Here is a 17,775-nt window from a genome sequence, read left to right as displayed (position 1 = left end):
TGTATTTCCTTTTAGGCTGATGGCAGTGCTAGTTATGAGACATAGGCTTGCTTTGACCAGTAAGTACTTCTCCCAGGTGTTTGCAACTCAAGGTTTTCCATGTAACCTGTGCTTAGGAATGGAAAAGTGGGTAAAACCTGGCTGTAAACAAAACCCATACCCTTTTCCATTGCCACTTTCCTCTGTTTCTACTGAAATGCAGCCCTCCTTGGTACACAGGGGTCCCAGGCAGTGGCTGGGGAAGAAGTAGAACATGGGAGGACATGTGCTGAGTGATACTTGTGCATTTGCTCACTTTGCCAATCCCTTTGTAGTGGCAGGATACTGAACACCATTCCATCCACTGCCTTTGAGGTGCTTATATGACTGGGGCTTCACAGGCTTCAAGGTTACATACATCAGGTCCATTGTACTCCACAGGTGGAGAAAATCAAAGCATTGAGCTGCCTGTGTGTATGCAGCAATCTGTGAAGCCTGCACCACTAGACAAGTGGGTTTGATTTTTCATCTCCTGTCTAGGTGGCTGCCAGTATCTTTGGGAGCTGAAAACCACCAGACATTGTAGCGCAGCCACCTGAAACTCAGCATTAACACTGCGCTGGTCAGAAAAGCTTCCCAGGGCTGCAGATAAGGGAGAGGAAGGGATCTGGGGTACTGAGGAACCTGTGCACTTCATGACAATGCACTTCGGCACAGGATACAGAGCCACATGCTGCTTTTAATGCATTTGGTTATTGCTTTATGGTGAATGCACCTCTCATAAACAGTTCTGAAACCTTTTTCTGAACCAAAATATTCTCTTTAGCAGCTGTAAAACACCTGCTAATAAATGAAGGTACTCATTTGGAACAACACTTGATTAAAGTGATAGCTGCTCCTCCCGGGGTTCCTGTGCCAGTGTTTTACTGAGCTGCAGCTGAGGGATGTTTCACAGTTTGTCAGTGGCTCCTTGGTGGCCTATATGTATTACTGCTGCAGTGAATCAGTGCCATCTGTTTTGGTGCAGTTCTACAAATACAGCAAAATAGTAGTGATGGAGCGATGGCCCTTGGGGATCCTCACTAAAGGAAAAATGGACTAAGCACACAGGGTGCTGCACCTAACTGAAGGACCAGGGCACCCAGTGAGACACTTCTTGTTAACGGGGGAAAGGAAGTTCAGTCTCAGTGGGACCTAGGGGGAACATCTTGCCCTGCATGAGAATGGAGTAACACCGCCATGGTGATGGTTCTGGCTGTATGACTGCAACTGATGCCTCACAGATGGTCCTCATCATGGTTTTTGGCTGGGAGGGTGAGTGACAATCGGATGCTGCAGCAGCACAGCCTGTCACACTAACAACACATTGTAAAGGAGATGGTCCCTGTGTAGCATGGTTTTTAAAACACAAGCTAAATCCTGTTTCATACATTTTGTTGGGGGTCTTTTTCTTTCTGAAAGGTTGCCTTTCCTGTGGTGCCTGACAGCAAGACGTGCTGCTTAGTTTTCAGGTTGCTTACAGTAGCAACCAATTAGGATTAGTTGGGCAAAATGTCATTTCCAGCTGTGAGAAACACCTCCGCTCTGTATGAATGAACCACTAGTACCACTAACCAAGCATTAACTAAGTCTTACATAGTGGCTCCAAGGAAAATGTAACACATTTCATAATCAAGTTTGTTAGAGTATTTACACTTGCTTCTAATTATAACCTGTTATTTTGGTGGCAATGTATGTCATACTGTATGCGACAGTCACCAGAAGCTATTTAAATCCTAGCTCTTCCTTTCCAGTGGAAACCCGCAATAGGGTATTTTAAGACTTTCCTCCTTTCTGTGCAGACTCCTGCTACAGAAGACAGTTTGTTCTTTCTTTCTGTCTCTTTTGGAAACTTACTGGTGGGCCTGCCAGCTGAGGCTGGCATCGACCATGGTCCTCCCTTTGGACTGCTCGCTTTGTAGTGCTGTGGATCTAGGCTCATGTGAGGAAGTATGTATGTTTCAGGGTTCTGGATGGACAGGAATGTTTGATTCATCTTCCACGGAAAAAATATTCCAGCAGAAGACAGAATGCAGACCTATTCGTGTCTCAACATTGTCCAGGTTCACATGGAGTTAAAAGGCTCAATTTAATCTAGCTTTAATTGCAGGAAACCTTGCTGAGGAGCCCAGGATCAGGAAACCAGATGACAAAGAGGCAGTGTGTATACAGCATCGCTATTATTGCTGCTTCTGAAATGCCTTAAGCTGGGCCTTTAGTGGCCTATAGCCCCGATTTTCATTTTTGGAAGCAAATGCAGGACACTAGTATTGACAGCTTTCAGAGTGTCAGCTTCACATTGTCACAGACTTACTTAGAGGCACAGAAAGGGTCAGACTTACTTCGGTGACCAAGACAGAGCAAAGAATGGTTAAAAAAAGGTGGACGTGGCTGCTCCGGCCTATCTACAATGCTGCCCTTCGAGACTGGACTGAAGCTCTCCTGAGCCCATCTGGTACCATTAGCGGCCGTCACTGGCTTGGGTGATCCCTCAGCTGGCAACTTTTGGTATTGCTGGCTATAATGATTCCATCCTGCGAACCCAGCATTGTATTTTATCTTCAGGGTAAATGCTTTAGTCACACATGGTCCACCCATACAGCTCCATCTGAATGAAAATGTACTGCCTCACTCCATCCAGGCCCTGCAGGGCAGGGCTGTATCTGTTTTACTAGAACTCTAAATGAAGTTATCTTGAAAATTCCTCTTGCTTGTGCAGCTATGTACATTTAACTCCTGCTGTGTGAAAGATCCAGCTCTCCAGTTACAGTTTCATTATGTCAATTTAAGTGGTACAGGGAAAAGTGAGTTAAGGCAGGACAAACTGTGGTTTCCATGTAAGCTGAACAGACCCAAAGTGATGAGGCAAGGTGTGGTAAGTTTGTTTTCTCCCACCAGTTAGAAGATTGGAATGTTGTCATGCTGAAATCTTACTGCATCTTAGTTAATATAAATTTATCCTCAAGATTATGAACATGAGGGGGCAGAAAGCCAGCCTACTGAAGTTAAAGACTATAGCAACTGACCTGGAAAGAACAGAGGCCAGGATGAAGTCTCAAAAATTTCTCTTCATCTTATCAAAGAAAGATGAGGGAGACTTCAAATTTAAAAGTTGCTTTTATGTTCTCTGGGAGCTAAAAGTACATCTTAAATAGATCTGCTTTTAATTTTCCCTTATTTATCCACAGAAATGGTTCACAAATACAGGTGGTTTTTATTTTTACACCATTTTTTCCTTTTGCTAGCTTCCCCCCCCCAAAAAAAACTTACCTTCTGCTTGTATGCAGTACACCTGCTTGAACTGCTACTGTCAGTATTACTGCCTGGAACGTGAGCGCGTTCTTGGTTGGACAACAGCATGCACCTAATGAGGTTTGGTATAACCTTATACTTCAGAAGCCTTTAAGAATCTTAACAGATTCTTAAATGGTGCTTACAGTTCAACAATAGGTTATTCTTTCTGGAAATGCAGGGGAGTATGGTTCAGTTTGAATGGATCAGGATTCAAGAACTTACTGAACATTTTCCCAGGGCCCTCCCCTTATTCTTACAGAACTCTAATCTTACTGTTAGCCCATTGTCCAAAACATCACAGAATACTTCCTCATTATTCCCATTCCAAATATGCTCGTAGCAAAGCAGCTTGTTAAGAACAGCATGTTTCAACTCTGCGTATCTGCTCCTACAGGCTGGTTATCAAGGACAAGAGCACCAGCTCCCACTCAGGCTTTTTGGTGCCATTCTCATGCTTTATTTAAAAAAAAAAAAAAAAAAAAAAAGCTACACAATGCTAAAAAAGGAAAATCAAGTTTACTTTACAAAAAAAACCTGCAGTCGTTTTTTTTTTTACCCCCCAAGAGATCTGATCTCACTTATAAGCACAAGTCAGCAGGTAAGAAAGTAAACATTAACACTTCAGTTGCAGTACATCATCTGAACTTAATAATCCAAAAGAGTCATTCTTAAACTGACTGTTGATTGTATCAACACAATCAATCATAAATGATACAAATATCACTTGATTTAAAAAAGATCCCATGGAAAATTTAAAGATAAATGGAAAAATGTCAAAAGAATGAAAAATGTCAAAAGAATGTTATTTAGCCCACCTATAAACTCTTGCAGAAGCTGAGATCTTTCTGGCCTTGTTCTCCTCTGGAACTGCAATTCCTCTGTTTAAGAAAAGTCCTGGTGTAAAGCTGCTGAATTCTGTTCAGTGAGGGGATTAAACTGGTATAACATGAATCTATGTAGTTACCATCAAGCTACACTAGTACTATGTCTTACTCTCTCCATGGACATGTATTGTGCAAGTCTCAAGTAACATCAAAACACTCCTGAAACAGCCCTTGTGTCACTCGTATGAGGTAGGTACTGTCTTTCCTTTGAAGAAAGAAAGAGAACAGACTCTTAACTGCTGCTCAGTACATCAGGCACACTGAAAAACAGGACGACCAGCCTATGCTAGTACTTGACTTTCCTGCTGCTTCCCTGCCTTCAGAGCTTTCAACTGCAACAACTGTTTCAGCACCACGTGTTCCAGGAATAAAGAGTCAAAGAGGCTTTTAATTATATTCATTCCAAGGTAAGGAAGATGTTCAGCATAAGTGTCTGAAACAAGCAGAAGCACTGCCATGGAGTCTGCTCCATTTGTCTCCATGGCCTACAATTTAATTATTTTCTACATGAAGAATAAGATGATACTTCATCCTTTAGTCTGACAGCAGCCACTCTTCTTTCTCAGATTAAATGATACAGGGGAAAAAAAGAACTGCTGTCGCAAAGCAGGCAGCATACAAGGCTACAAGTATCAAATGTGGTTCAAGTTTAGCTAAATTGATGATTTGCTACCGTGGTAGACATGAACTCTAAAGCCATTTCTTACCCCAAATATAGGCTCATTAAGTCTCTACAATTTTTTTAATTGGCTAAAGAGCTGTGAAAGGAATGAACAGTGGTCCTTCACACTAAGGCCACAGCTTATCTATGGTCTAAAAACTTATTTCAGCATCTCTTACTAATATGGAAGAAACCTTAGCCCACATCTTTCATAGTCATTGTTCCTCTTCTCATTACCTAACATGAGCAGTTGTGTGGTAGTGTAGTACGCTTGCTGAAAACTAGGCCTCTAAGGACATTGGATTATACAAATGTGTGTGCTGCCACATGGAAAGGGGTGGCATAGAGGCAGCCAGAACTGTTGCTTTTCCATCTTAATGTCAATGAAACCGTACCCTACTCAGCTGATAATGATACCTAGTAACATATCTCTGACACTAAGCTATCAGTATGTGTTTAAAAATTGAGTAGAAAATTGAAGTACCGAAATAAAAATTGTTAACCGACAGGATAAAGCAACAACTGTGCTCTCCCATTTGAAGAAATCAAACTGTAGCAGAATGTCTTATTTACTAAAAATAACGTAAGAGATGCCGAAGTTCAAATACCACTGTACACAGTGTTATTGCTAAATTTCAGCTACAGCAAGCTAACAAGAAACAAGGAATTCAAAACTGTTACTTCATTTGTCATGAGCAGTAGTGGACTGCTGGCCACTGTTCCTATGAACTGCACTGGCTGAGAAAGTTGCTATGAACCCTCCACAGTGAATGCGAAGCAGTATGATCAGAAAGACAGTTTTGGTACAACTGGACTTTCCTATTGCTAGTTCCTATGCGAGTTGCTAAGCTATATACTTCCTTCTTTCACACTGGGAACTTAAGCATTTGGATGTTAACTGAGTACAGAGAAGAAAGCCAAAACCCTCAAATACTTATTTCTTACTTGTACAGTGCTTCAGTCCTTCAGCTTCTCTTAAGTCCTGGCCACTGTAAGATTTCTGAAGGCCTAACTTGCTCCAGAACTGAATCTGTAAGGACCAAACTATTCATCTGAAGAAATAAAACTAGGATATTACAAATTAATACCCTCTGTTCTGATCCTTTGTCTTTTTTTCCTGGAGTACCACTGCATCTGGAGTAACTTTTATCATCACCCTCTCTAAGCAGTACTTTTCCTCTCTTGGGAAGAATTACAGTATACAGTTTAAGACTATCCATTACAAGAAGGTTAAAAAAAATATATATATTTTGATTTCAGGTTAGAGACCTAATCCAAGAGCAGGAACTTAGTTCAGTACATCAGGTGCTGCAACAGCTATAGGGGCTTTAGTATACAATGCATGTAGTATGATACACTTTGTGGCATCAATGCAAACTGAAATATAAATTCATAAACCTACCACATGACCAGTCAGATTACATCACTAATGGCAAACAAAGTTGTTCCACACAATCTGAGTGGAGATACCTCCTTATGAAGGTAGCATGCAACTGTTTGCTAAACAATCTGTATGACAACTCAACAATCTTGACTTAAAAATACTCTGCCTGTTATACTATCAGGAAGCCAAAGCACCTTTGGGGTTGCTTTTCTTATTTTTGATCTCTTCCATAGCAAGGTAAGTCAAGAACATCTTCACAATTCATTCTGAAAAAGTATATAGTAAGATAGTGCCAGTACAGATAGTCATTTCAGAGCTCAGAGGCATCAAAATTGCTATGACATGATTTGGAAGTATTGCTCAGCATTCACTGACTCAGCAGCTCAGTCCCTACAGAGCAAGTTTAGATCTATAAAGGTGCTTTCACATATGGGGATCAGGAAGGGGAGAAAAAGAAGAAAACAGAAGTTTCAGATCAATGCCTCTTCCTGAACTCAACCACCTTCCAGACAACTTCACACCCAGGAAGAGATACAGCTGATAATGCAACAACTGAAGCCTTGTGCAAGTGCCTGAATGGCAGCTGACACCTCTGCATTATCTACTTTTTACTGTCAGTTAAGTTCCTGAATGCAATGGATGTGGATCAACACCTGGCAATCACAGCTGTGCCTGCCACAAAAGAAAATCCCATTTTGATTGCATATAGCTTTTCTGTTTTAGTACTGAACTAACATGTAGTTAACAATGGGTATGCACCTGTGTTACTAGCAGAAAAGGTGATAAAATAACTCTGACCAATGTACTGACCAGCGGAAAAAAGTTTTGAGATTCAAAAACTGCAAAGGGTAAATTAAATAGTTTGCATTTAAAAAGATTATTTGAAGCCAACAGTTTTTCAAATTCAGTTTCAAGTGTGCACAGAAAATGCAAAGTCCTTGCCCCAAGTAAAGCTCTAAGAAAAGTCCACATTTTGATACGTATGACATTCTAGTTTTTGTGAGAGAACCAAGAACTTACTGAAAAGTTGTTGTGGCTTATTCAGTAATTTCTTGAGTAAACACTGCAGAGTTACCACTATAACTGGAATACCTAAGATGCTGGCACAACTCAATAACTAACATTTAACAAGTTTGGTATAAAAAAGATTTATGTAGTAATACCAATTCAGCACACAAATTCCATGCTTCACAAGTTCTGCTGCTGTGTAAGAGTATTCCTAACATCTATGCAGGTAAGTTCAGATCTTTAGGTCACTGCATGCCCAGATCAAGCCAGCAGCAAAATATCTACCACTACAAGCAGTTATACCCAATTGTGCCTTTAGAATGCAAACTATGCAGAAACCTAGATGATCAGTGCCTCAACACTGAAGTAGGACCACGCACACAAACTTCAGTGTGTGCACACTGGAGAGAATAAGTTACTGAAAAAATGCATACAGATTTTGATACAGACATGATACAATCAAGACCAATTAAGTCACTAGACATTCAGATTAGGGGGAGGAGAAAATCCCTTCCAAGACAGTGTACAGATGACAAGCCAGCATTACAAAGAACTCTAAAGGCACATTTCAGGTAACATAGTTCTGTTAAGACCAACTGCTTACACACGCAGGCATAAATCTTAATGACTACCACCCCCTTCCATCCCCTCAAAAATCAAAAACAAAACACACCCCCCCAAAAAAAAAAACAAAACCAGAGAAGTGCATTTTCAGTAATATTAACACCGTTCAGTTAATCTGTTCAGTCCAAAAGTTTAGCAGTATTTTCCTTATGGTGGTATGGATTCTCTGCACTACTCCAATCCAAAAAACCCAAACAGGCAGGATTAGTAAAGGTTCAACTGTTGTACTAGTTAAAATTTACTCATCAGAGCCCACTGATCTCTTCTGTGCCCTCTTGTAGGGCAACCTCCTCGGTGAAGCTTTATCTACAAAAAAAAAAAGAAGATAGTTTTATCAGCTGCTACAGTTACTTCAGATTAGATATGATGTGACCATGTATTTTTCTCCCTCCCTAACAGAAGCCAAGCTGCCCTTCTAGTGCAATGCACCACCACAGAAAAGCCACTTCAAACAACTTGTTAAGGCTTTTTAACTACTACATAATTAGCATACTAAATAGAAGAACAAAATATAATGTTCCTATTCTGTAACATGCAGCTCCAAGGCAAAGGTTGTTCAATTGGCCAGTTACTAAAATGAAAAAAAAAAAAACCACAAAAAACCCAAAAATCCAACACAATAAAAACCAAAACAACTCCCCCACCATTTCCTGATGAAACCACATGCTCTGCTGTTTAGAAAAGCATCACATATAATAATTACACTTTTATAAAGTTAATGAATTATTTTGATCAATACTGGTTTCATTTGTCTGCCTGAAGAATGTGACTGACCCTCCCTCAGACATCTTTGTTTTTCATGAAGTACTGCCATGTTTATAGAGATTAACAGCAAAAGATTGTGAAAAAAACGTACTTCCAGGAAGCACCCACAATTAACTATGAAGATGTCACTTTGTGATCAGATATCCCTTATGGGGAAGCCACCCAGCTTTAGCTGTATGATCACTGGATGCCAGAAACATCATCAACATTTGAGACTTTATGACAGGCCTACAGCTGTCCTTTACAATGATGGTCCTTATGTAGGTAGAATTTCAGTCCTTGTAATATTGTAGAGAAGCTACAATACCTCGTATGAAGTGCTAAAACAATTGCTAAGTGTATCTGTTCACTTAAAAATGCACCTATTTCTTAAACAGAACCATCTCCAGTAATTTTGCTGTTTTGAGTATGTGTGAAGACAAGGAGCTTGTCATTACAAGCCAACCAGTACACTATGAAGAGTCTTTCAACACTAAAATAGTTAAGAACCTCTGAGGATCTTGAAGGCCATGTATTTCAAAGGACTGTAGTGCAGAGATCCAATTCAAACTAACTCGGAGCTAGAAAACCCTCACAGGTTTTAATCAACTTCAGTTATTAAGATCTGAATACCTATTCATCTTAAGAAAGGGATGGAGAGAGTACCAAAACATGCCAGGTTTTGAGCCCATTTAAAGACGGTTTGCTTTTTGAAAGAGAAACAAAAAGAAACCAAAACCAAAAAGCAGCATTTAGAGCTTCCATCTTCCTTGCTAGATTGAGGCTTTTCAAATTACTGTGTCTAGATTTTTATACTGTCATTCTTGTGTCTCACAGAAGACAGTGTACAAGAAAGCTTACATTTTCTGAAGTAAAACACTTGAAGGTATAGCCCTTATTATACCTGTAAGTACAGTTAAGAAGGGTGAAGGAATCAAAAAGTGAAGTCATCAACTCCTAGCACAACTTCCTATCAGAGCTAAGGTCTCTAGCCCTTCTGCATTGAATAAAGATCAAAATATACTCATTTCATCAAAACAGTGGTCTTTTTCAAGTAAAGGTAATTCCTGCAAAGGGTTTTCAAAGCACTTCTCTTTGTCTAGGATGTGCTTTAAGAGCAGCTATCTAGCCAATGTTGATGGTGATAGGAATTCACCTGGGATAAGGAATACCAAGAAGATATGCTTCACTATTAAAAATTACACCAAAGGCTCAGGTTTGTTTCTCACTGTGACAAGATGTGCTCAGCCATTGGTCATGATCAGTACTCCACCTCCGTCATGTAACATCAGCCTGACACTACACTAAAGTAGCAGGGCAGGCAAGATACACATCTGCATTTTAGATAAAGGGTATTGGGAACTGTTAAGAGGAGACAATAGTAATTCAGCGATATTCTACTGAAACTATGTTACTACAATTTAACCAGAAATAATACATACACATTTTTATAATACAAGAAAACGTAACTTATATGTATAGAAAATGTGTTTGTGTGGTTGCATGCATCTGTTCTGTAATCTTTTACTGTTCATGCTGCATCACCAATCACTGCATGCAGGAAGCTGTTGTACTCCTATCCATGCCTTCTTATCACATGGACAACAGATTAAGCACTTTCACTCTTTAGATCACCAGTTTGCCTCACCTCTTCTACTCTGCACTGAAGCCATGGGAAAGCAAAACAGAAGAAACAGCAAGAGAAGTTAGAAATACCCACAAACACACAAATGGGCTAAAGAAATCAGATACTGGGTTTACTGTTTCAGGTACCAAGTAGATCTTAGTCATTTTGGACTTGTGAAGGACATTAACATCAAGTCTTCATGTAGCTTTAGTTAATACACACTTCTAATGCTTATTTAAAACTCTGATCTAGAGGCAAACTTCCAAGCAACTTACAGAAATTTTGAGATGACAGATATTTTCTCCTATTTAAACATCCTTTGTGATCCAGGTTTTGGGTAAAGATTTTATACTGTTGAAAAAGAGTCTACAGAACAAATTGTTCAAGTAACTGATAGTCATTACTGTATCAACCAGTGAAATATGTTCTGTAAAAAACAGGCTGCTAATATAATTATAGTCTACAACCATTAAGCACAGAACTTTAGACAATTTTATTCCCTAGGAGAGAGGTATGCTGCTCTGAGAAATTGGTATCAGCTACTTATTTGATTACAACTAATTGATTAAGGAAGCTTGTTTTGCTCTGGTTTGTGGAAGGCAGGCTACTTACTTATTTGATTTAAAGTTTCTTGGGGAATCCAGCTCATATCAACATCGTTCTGATTTGATGTTCCCATTTCTACTTTCTGTACTGGTCTTTTCCTCTGAAAATTCAAGAAAGTAAGATTTTCTTTCCACAAAGTGTTGGTAGTGCAAGTATTAGAAATAACACATAATGCTACATTTAGTCAGTTGCAGTTATTTCACTTAAACACAAACTTAAGGCTAGTCAATGTATGAAGCTGTCTTTGTAGCTTAGCTTTAACTATCTTTACCACTAGCAATTTATTCAACCTAAGCCTGACATTACCCCTTTCAAGGGTTTGCAATACTTATTCTGCACAAAGATATCAAGATTTCATGCATGCCTGGGGAAGTTCATTATACCTGTTACAAAAAATGGCTGATGATTAATCAAAATGTGATGACCAGTTCTGTTATACTTTCTCAGATTGGCACAATATTCTCACATGTCACCTTGCAAAACAGATTTCAAGGTACAGTAATTACTCCATATTTCTTCCCAAGGGAAACTTCCAAAGCATCATAAACCTGACTGCAAAAAGACAAACTACGCACTGCACGCAGGTTGAGACTTAACCTTTCAATGGCTTTTACTTGCCAGACCACTTACTTAAACCTGTAGTTGTTATAGCATTATAAATGGAATCCAGAAGGCCCTAATCAACATTACGGCAAAGCATAAATAAGACCTAAATAGAGGACCAGACTGGAAAAAACAGCTAAGTTTTACCTAGATTAAACTAACAGATAGAAATAAGAGGGCATGGGGAAAGTCTAGCCAATAAGTATTGAATGAACAGCTTCACACAGGACAGTGGCTGGACAGTATCAAAAGTTTGGCTCAACCACTTCAGCATGATGCCAAGGAGCAGACCCAAAGAGCATTAGATAAGCAATCTAAATGTCTCTAGTTATGAGCATCTTTTAAAAACACTCTGGTTTTCCCAGTCATCTATAAAGTCATAGTTCTAACCGTAAAGCTTCTGAAGTTTTACCTGTACCATCATATGCCAGAAGCAATTACTGAATTGCTTTCTTTTTGTATCAGTCAGGTCTCGTATCAACAATTACACAGACAAAATACACTACCCACCTTCCTAGATTCTAGTAACTGATGCAGGCCAACAATGACAAGTAGACCAAGTCCAGCGAGGAACATGTACATGAAGATCCTTTAAAAAACAGTTTTAAGAAACCATTAACTAAAAGTTTTACATGAGAGAATAAGAGAGGCACAGAAACTAAGCCTAGCTTTGTCCTCATGCCCACTTGATCTTTCCCAAGAACTTTCATATGGGGCAGGTGGGGAAAAAAATTCTGAAACAGAAGCGCTAACAAATATTAAGTAGTAATTCTGACTTTGATTTCAGGAACTGTAATTCTAACTTTAACTATGAATAACACAACATCTGAAAAATGCTGAATAAACTCAGGAACTTCTAAATAGTTACTGAAATCTCGTAATTGCTAAGACCTCTTTTGCAGTATCATGTCTCAGGATGTTGGGTCAAAGACAGTATTTGTTTGTGACAGCTTTAACCCCTTACAAAAGCCTTAAAAATCTTTTATTTGCTTTTAGTACACTCCTGCAAACCAGGCACTGCTAGGATACCAATTTATTGACAGCAGAGCTTTAAAAGGCCTTGATTATCTGGCTCTCTGTTCCAGTTGGAATTCTAACTATGCAATCATTTTTAAGTCTGTGCATTTTGGTTTGTTTTGAGTAATTTTACCTGAAATACAAGAGTTGGACATAAATTCTGTATTCCAGGCTTAAGCTCTGTGAGCCAGAGCAGATGTGTAAACTGCTCAATGACACAGTACCAATTATGAAGATCCCTAGTTACTAATACAGTACTTAGTCTGGGGGAAAAAGTTTGTATTTTCAGTCCACTGTTGTACAAGTCAAATGCCTGCTACACCATCAGCAAAACACAGCAGACCTAACATTCAATAAAATTAGGATATAAGAACTATTCTCTCTGGCACCATCAATAACCTGTTCTATCAGTATGCAGAATAAACTTGAATCTCCAGCCTCCTTACGTTTCTCCATCCAGTCCATCTTCTTTTTCAATTATTGTAACAGTTTGATTGAAGACAGCATCTTGAAACACATTGCCCTATAAAAGAAGATAACATTTTAAATTCATTTCTTGAACACATACACAAATGTTTGTCCTTTTCCATGTTCCTGGAAAAAAACTCTAGAAAGTAGTAACTGGTGCACAAGACTTAAGTTTATATGCAGTGCAGGTCCGACTCAACCCAAAGAAGTGCAAACTTTTTGGTGCAAGACAAAGAACAGCCTTGGCATTAGCAAGAAAGTCACATCCAGCCTTCAATATGTCCTCTCCTATAGCGTAAGATACTCCATATGAAAGGGTTTTACTAGAGCAATCAAAACACAAAGGTACAGAAGCCCATTAAGCTTTGACCTGCAGTAAAAAAGAATCCCCAATTTTAATCCCCATTTATGCTTTCAGATAGTCTTCCCCTAGGTTGCAACTACTGGTCTTTTATTTGCTCAAAGTTAAGTTTGCAGATGGGATTCAGGTTGCTAATATACAGAACCAAGCGTACATGGGGGGATGTTGTGAAATATGTAGACAGTTGCTTACTGTGCTTGCGTATCTTCTGATTTGCTTAAAAACCACAAGGCGGTCTCTTTCTGAAGAGTTAGTAACTTGACTAAGCAGTTCCTTCCTGATATTAAAGATTAAAATTAATTGCAACATCAGGCTTACGTTTACATCTCTGTAGTTGAGATTGATAACTAGTCCGAAAGGACGACCACCCATAGGCTCAGCAGGGATGAAAGAGTACTCAAATGTGGCTTGTCTCTGTGGCGGAACTACTGTATTCAGAGGGAGAGCTGTGAAGTTCTGGATATAAAACTGGTAGTCTTGAGGATACCGGAAAGAAGCATCGAGAGACTCAACAATGAAATCCTCTGTACCCTTATTGGTGAAGCCCACCAGAAATTTTACGATGTTGTTCGCTGGGAAGTCTAAAACACAAAAGATATTCAACCGTTAGAAATTTCATGCACAAGACCTGCTCCTAAACAGTGTCTAAAACAGATACTGTGGTTTTGGTTTTTTTTTTTATTTTTATGGGTTTTTTATTTTTATGCATGGATTGATGCAGCCTAAGCAACAGTGAAGATGGTACATTAGCACAGACCTCTTACCTTCACCTTTCACAAACAAGATGGTTGTATCAGCATTAGGTGAGGCTTTAGGTTCTCCTGACAAGTCTTCTTCCTCTTTTTCTTCTGTCTAAGACAAGAGACTTTTTTGAAAAAATCCTATAATGAACAGTGAAGCAAAGACCATGCCTGTTTCATGAGAATCCCATGTATCAAACCATGCAACCATGGCAAGCATTAGTATTGATTCCTGCTGTTGCTGGATTAGCACACAGTCTTTTCTCCCTCTACATTCACTTAGCATAATTTTCAACATTTATCCTTCTATTTGTATTTGACACAGTGACTAATCAGAACTTCATTTAGCTGTATTGAAATGTTTATAATCAGAAAGCAACAGCAAACCTCTGTTTGGGGGTGGAAGGAAAAGAACAGAATCTAAATGTTCAAGCTGAACTAAGTGACCCTAAACAGCAGTATGGCCACTGGTACAACAGACATACAGTCACAATCAATAAGTGTCAGAGACTGGGAAAGTAGCAAGTGAAAATGGGCTGCAAAACCAGGTTTTCAGAATTAATATTGAGGTTAACTAAGCAGTAAGATTCTATTCTGAAATAGGCCAGAATGAAGTAGTCCTATACCCCAATGCCCTTCTCAGCTTACGCTGAAAAACAAGTACAAAGGGCTTCTAGGAGAACCTGGTTCTTTCAGTTGGTGTTCTTTTGTGTGAACTGCAGCTTTGGTAGTCAGAAACTGGGCTGTCCCCATATGTTTTTTCACTTGGTAATTTAGGAAGAAAAGAGAAATCCTTCTGAAACTTCAAACTGAACATGAGTTTGAGTGGAGACTTGGAAACAGCTACGTGGATATAACAATGCTATTTAACTCACATTCAAATATACCTAAAATATCTAGCTTCAAGCACTTTCAGTTTAATTCAGACTAATGAAGTAGCATTCATGTACAATTACCAAGTCCGTTGGCTCATCTTCTTCAACTTCAGCTTCATCATCTTCATCTTCAACTACAGTATCTTCCACAGCTTCCTCATCTTCTGTGGCATCTTGAGCTGCAACTAATAAACCAGAACCTACCAAAACAAAATGCAAATACAAGAAAACCTTATCAATGACTAGCTAATCAACAGAAAACTGACATATTTTCAACCTAATTTTTTCAGAATTTCTTAAAAATCTGTCAAATACAGCATTTTGAAGCCTCAGCTGCAAAAAGTCACATTCAAATGATCACCTGTGTGCATCTTTCAGCCTTTTTCCTTCTCTAACAACTTTCTGAACTACCTATTTATGTGCCATTAAGTTCAAAACCAAAAAGTTTACAGCTGGATGACAAAAAGTCAAGCATTCATACAGCAATGCTTAAATTCACAGCAGGCAAATGGCTTGCTTTAAAAGCTACTGTTTAGTTTTTGAACACATCAATGCATGAAAAGATTTTGTTGTGTCATTACCAATGCAAAAAAAGTATTGCTATTGCCAGAAAATTAATAAGTACTGTTTCTTTTAAGACTAGTAAGTTTAATAATTAGTATGTCCCCTTTCCATCTGTTAGTATCAGAAGACCACACTTCCACAGGTTCTTAAGAGTTATTATTTTTGCACTCATTTAAAGTTTTAAAAGATAAAGAAGTCTTTTATATTATTATGTTTTCATCAATATCATTAACTACTATATCCACATGTTCAACAGAACCGTAACACTAGTACGAAAAGAAACCTGATCTAGAGCATGGCTCCAGAGCATAGCTCCAAGACAAGTGCAATCTCACTGTTCAATGCCTCTTTGCTTTTATGGAGCCGAGTCTCACATATTCAAACATTGGGTGGGTATGACTAACATAAATATTGGCAGACAAAGTTCTGTCTCCAGTTTAGAGCACATGCAGGCTAGGCTGAGAACTTTTAAAACGTACAGAAAAACTACAGATTTTTGTTTTAACAAACCTAACGTTTTCCAAAACTGAAAGAGTAGAAATGAATGGATGTTTGAGTTACACAAGCCTGAAAATGATTTAATTGCTATGAGTACACGTTTAAAATAAATACTTAATAACTTTTAAGGGGAATAAAAATCCTTGAGCAGGACACATCTATACAAGAACTTCAGGATTGCCAATGAGAGCTAGAAAAAGCAAATACAATCTCTGCACTCAAGTGTCTTTAGAAAGTACACTCAAGGACTTTTGCTTGACCACGTGCAATACTTAACCTAAGACCACCTACTGTAATTTTATTTGACCACGTTTTAAACTTGACAGTCTACAAATGAAGATTTTTACAAACTATTTTTTTTTATTAAGGCCCTTGTATCTGAACAGCGTACAGACAAGTAACAGGCATTCTTCAGAAGAAACTGTGCTAGCACAGTCTCTCAGCCCCCTAATTTATAGACTTTCAATGGATGTCAGAAGGGCTGATGATGTGGCAATAGCGGGAGAGGAGAGCTGCCCGCGGTGGGAAGGAACTAACGCACAGGGTGGGTGTGCTGCAGCCCACTGGAAGTGCAGGACGAGATGGCTGCGCTGCCGCCTCTCCAGATTTAGTACCAGGGAAGCGTTTTTCAGACCGTGAATCAGATAACACGACAGCGTAAACAGAGATTAGTACTCGTCCATTTGAAGGACACTCGGGGGGCGAAGGGAGAAGAGGTGGGCAGGCAGGCTGGCAGCCCGCGCATCTGCTACCCGTTCACCGCAGAGAGCAGCACAGCCTGGGAGTGGGAGCCCAGACGCACACAAACCAGTTGCTACATCCCCGAGTGGGCTTTAAGAGCGGCAGCCGCGCCCACGTGGCTTCCCGAAGCCGATTTCACGGGTGGGCCCGAGCCCGGCGCCCCGGGCAGTGGCAGCGCCCAGTCTGACACCGTGAGTCGCGGTCTGCTGTGCCAGAGAAGCCCGCACACCCGGCGGGAACACAGCCGTGACTCCACAACGGCAGAACCCGGCCCGGGAGCCACGGCCCGGCCCGACGACAGCCCCAGCGGCGGCCCACGTGAGCGCCATGGGGGGAGGCGCACCACTGCCGTCCGCGAACGGCGGCGATGAATGAGCAGCGCGCACCGCCGCCTCCTCCTTCCGATCGGATCACGAAGGTGGCACCGGGCTCCCCAGGCCCGGTGGGAGAAGCCCCGGCTTCCTCTCCCCGCCACCCTCTGCATCGCCCAGGAGAGCCCCGCTGCTCAACGGCCGCTCGCCTTCTCTCACCGGGTCCCTCCTCACCTGGGCCGCCGCGCGCGCCCCCGAGCAGCAGGGCGGCGGGGAAAGCGAGCAGGGCGAGCAACAGCAGCTGTGACAGGCGCTTCATGGTGACTGCGGCGGCGGCAGCAACAGCTGACCGACACCCCGTACCGGCCAGGCGCCTGCCGCTGCGGGCGAGCTAAATGGCGGCGTCCACCGCCTCCATCCGGGCCCGCTCCCGCCGCGGCCGCGCCCCCGCCCCGCCCCTCAGCGCCGCAGCGGACGTGGCTCCGCCGGGGAATGAGGCACGGCGGGCAAGTGAGCTTAACACACGTCTCCCCTCCGCCGGCCCCGCCCCGCGCATGCGCCGCAGCTTCCGCTTCCAGGCTGGGCTAAAAGCGGGCGGGAGGGAGATGGGCGTCTAGCCCTATCAGGTGATGCGCGTGCGCAGTGCGCCGCTGCCTCAGCGGTAGGGCGGGCGGGATTGTCGTTTGTGTGAGACGGCTGCAGGGTGCATGAGTTTTGGATGTAGGTACTGTTAGGGAAGAGCTGGTG

At 41.0% G+C, this 17,775-nt stretch overlaps 1 protein-coding gene across 1 annotated transcript; it reads right to left on the bottom strand.

The window, feature by feature from the left end:
* Nucleotides 1-7,090: 7,090 nt before the first annotated feature.
* SSR1 (signal sequence receptor subunit 1) lies at nucleotides 7,091-17,515 on the bottom strand. Its single transcript, XM_065667404.1, has 8 exons — nucleotides 17,263-17,515; nucleotides 14,996-15,114; nucleotides 14,064-14,151; nucleotides 13,618-13,880; nucleotides 12,917-12,993; nucleotides 11,964-12,042; nucleotides 10,857-10,950; nucleotides 7,091-8,179 (listed from the first exon to the last, which is right to left on the bottom strand). Exons 1-8 carry the CDS (start codon nucleotides 17,345-17,347, stop codon nucleotides 8,112-8,114), a joined length of 873 nt encoding a protein of 290 aa, XP_065523476.1. The 5' UTR covers nucleotides 17,348-17,515; the 3' UTR covers nucleotides 7,091-8,111.
* Between the last annotated feature and the right edge of the window lie 260 nt (nucleotides 17,516-17,775).

This window comes from Lathamus discolor, chromosome 2 (genome assembly GCF_037157495.1).
Source record: "Lathamus discolor isolate bLatDis1 chromosome 2, bLatDis1.hap1, whole genome shotgun sequence".
NCBI lineage: Eukaryota > Metazoa > Chordata > Aves > Psittaciformes > Psittacidae > Lathamus > Lathamus discolor.
Note: the sequence above shows the minus strand (reverse complement) of the source record. Positions and strands in the feature narration are given on the sequence as shown.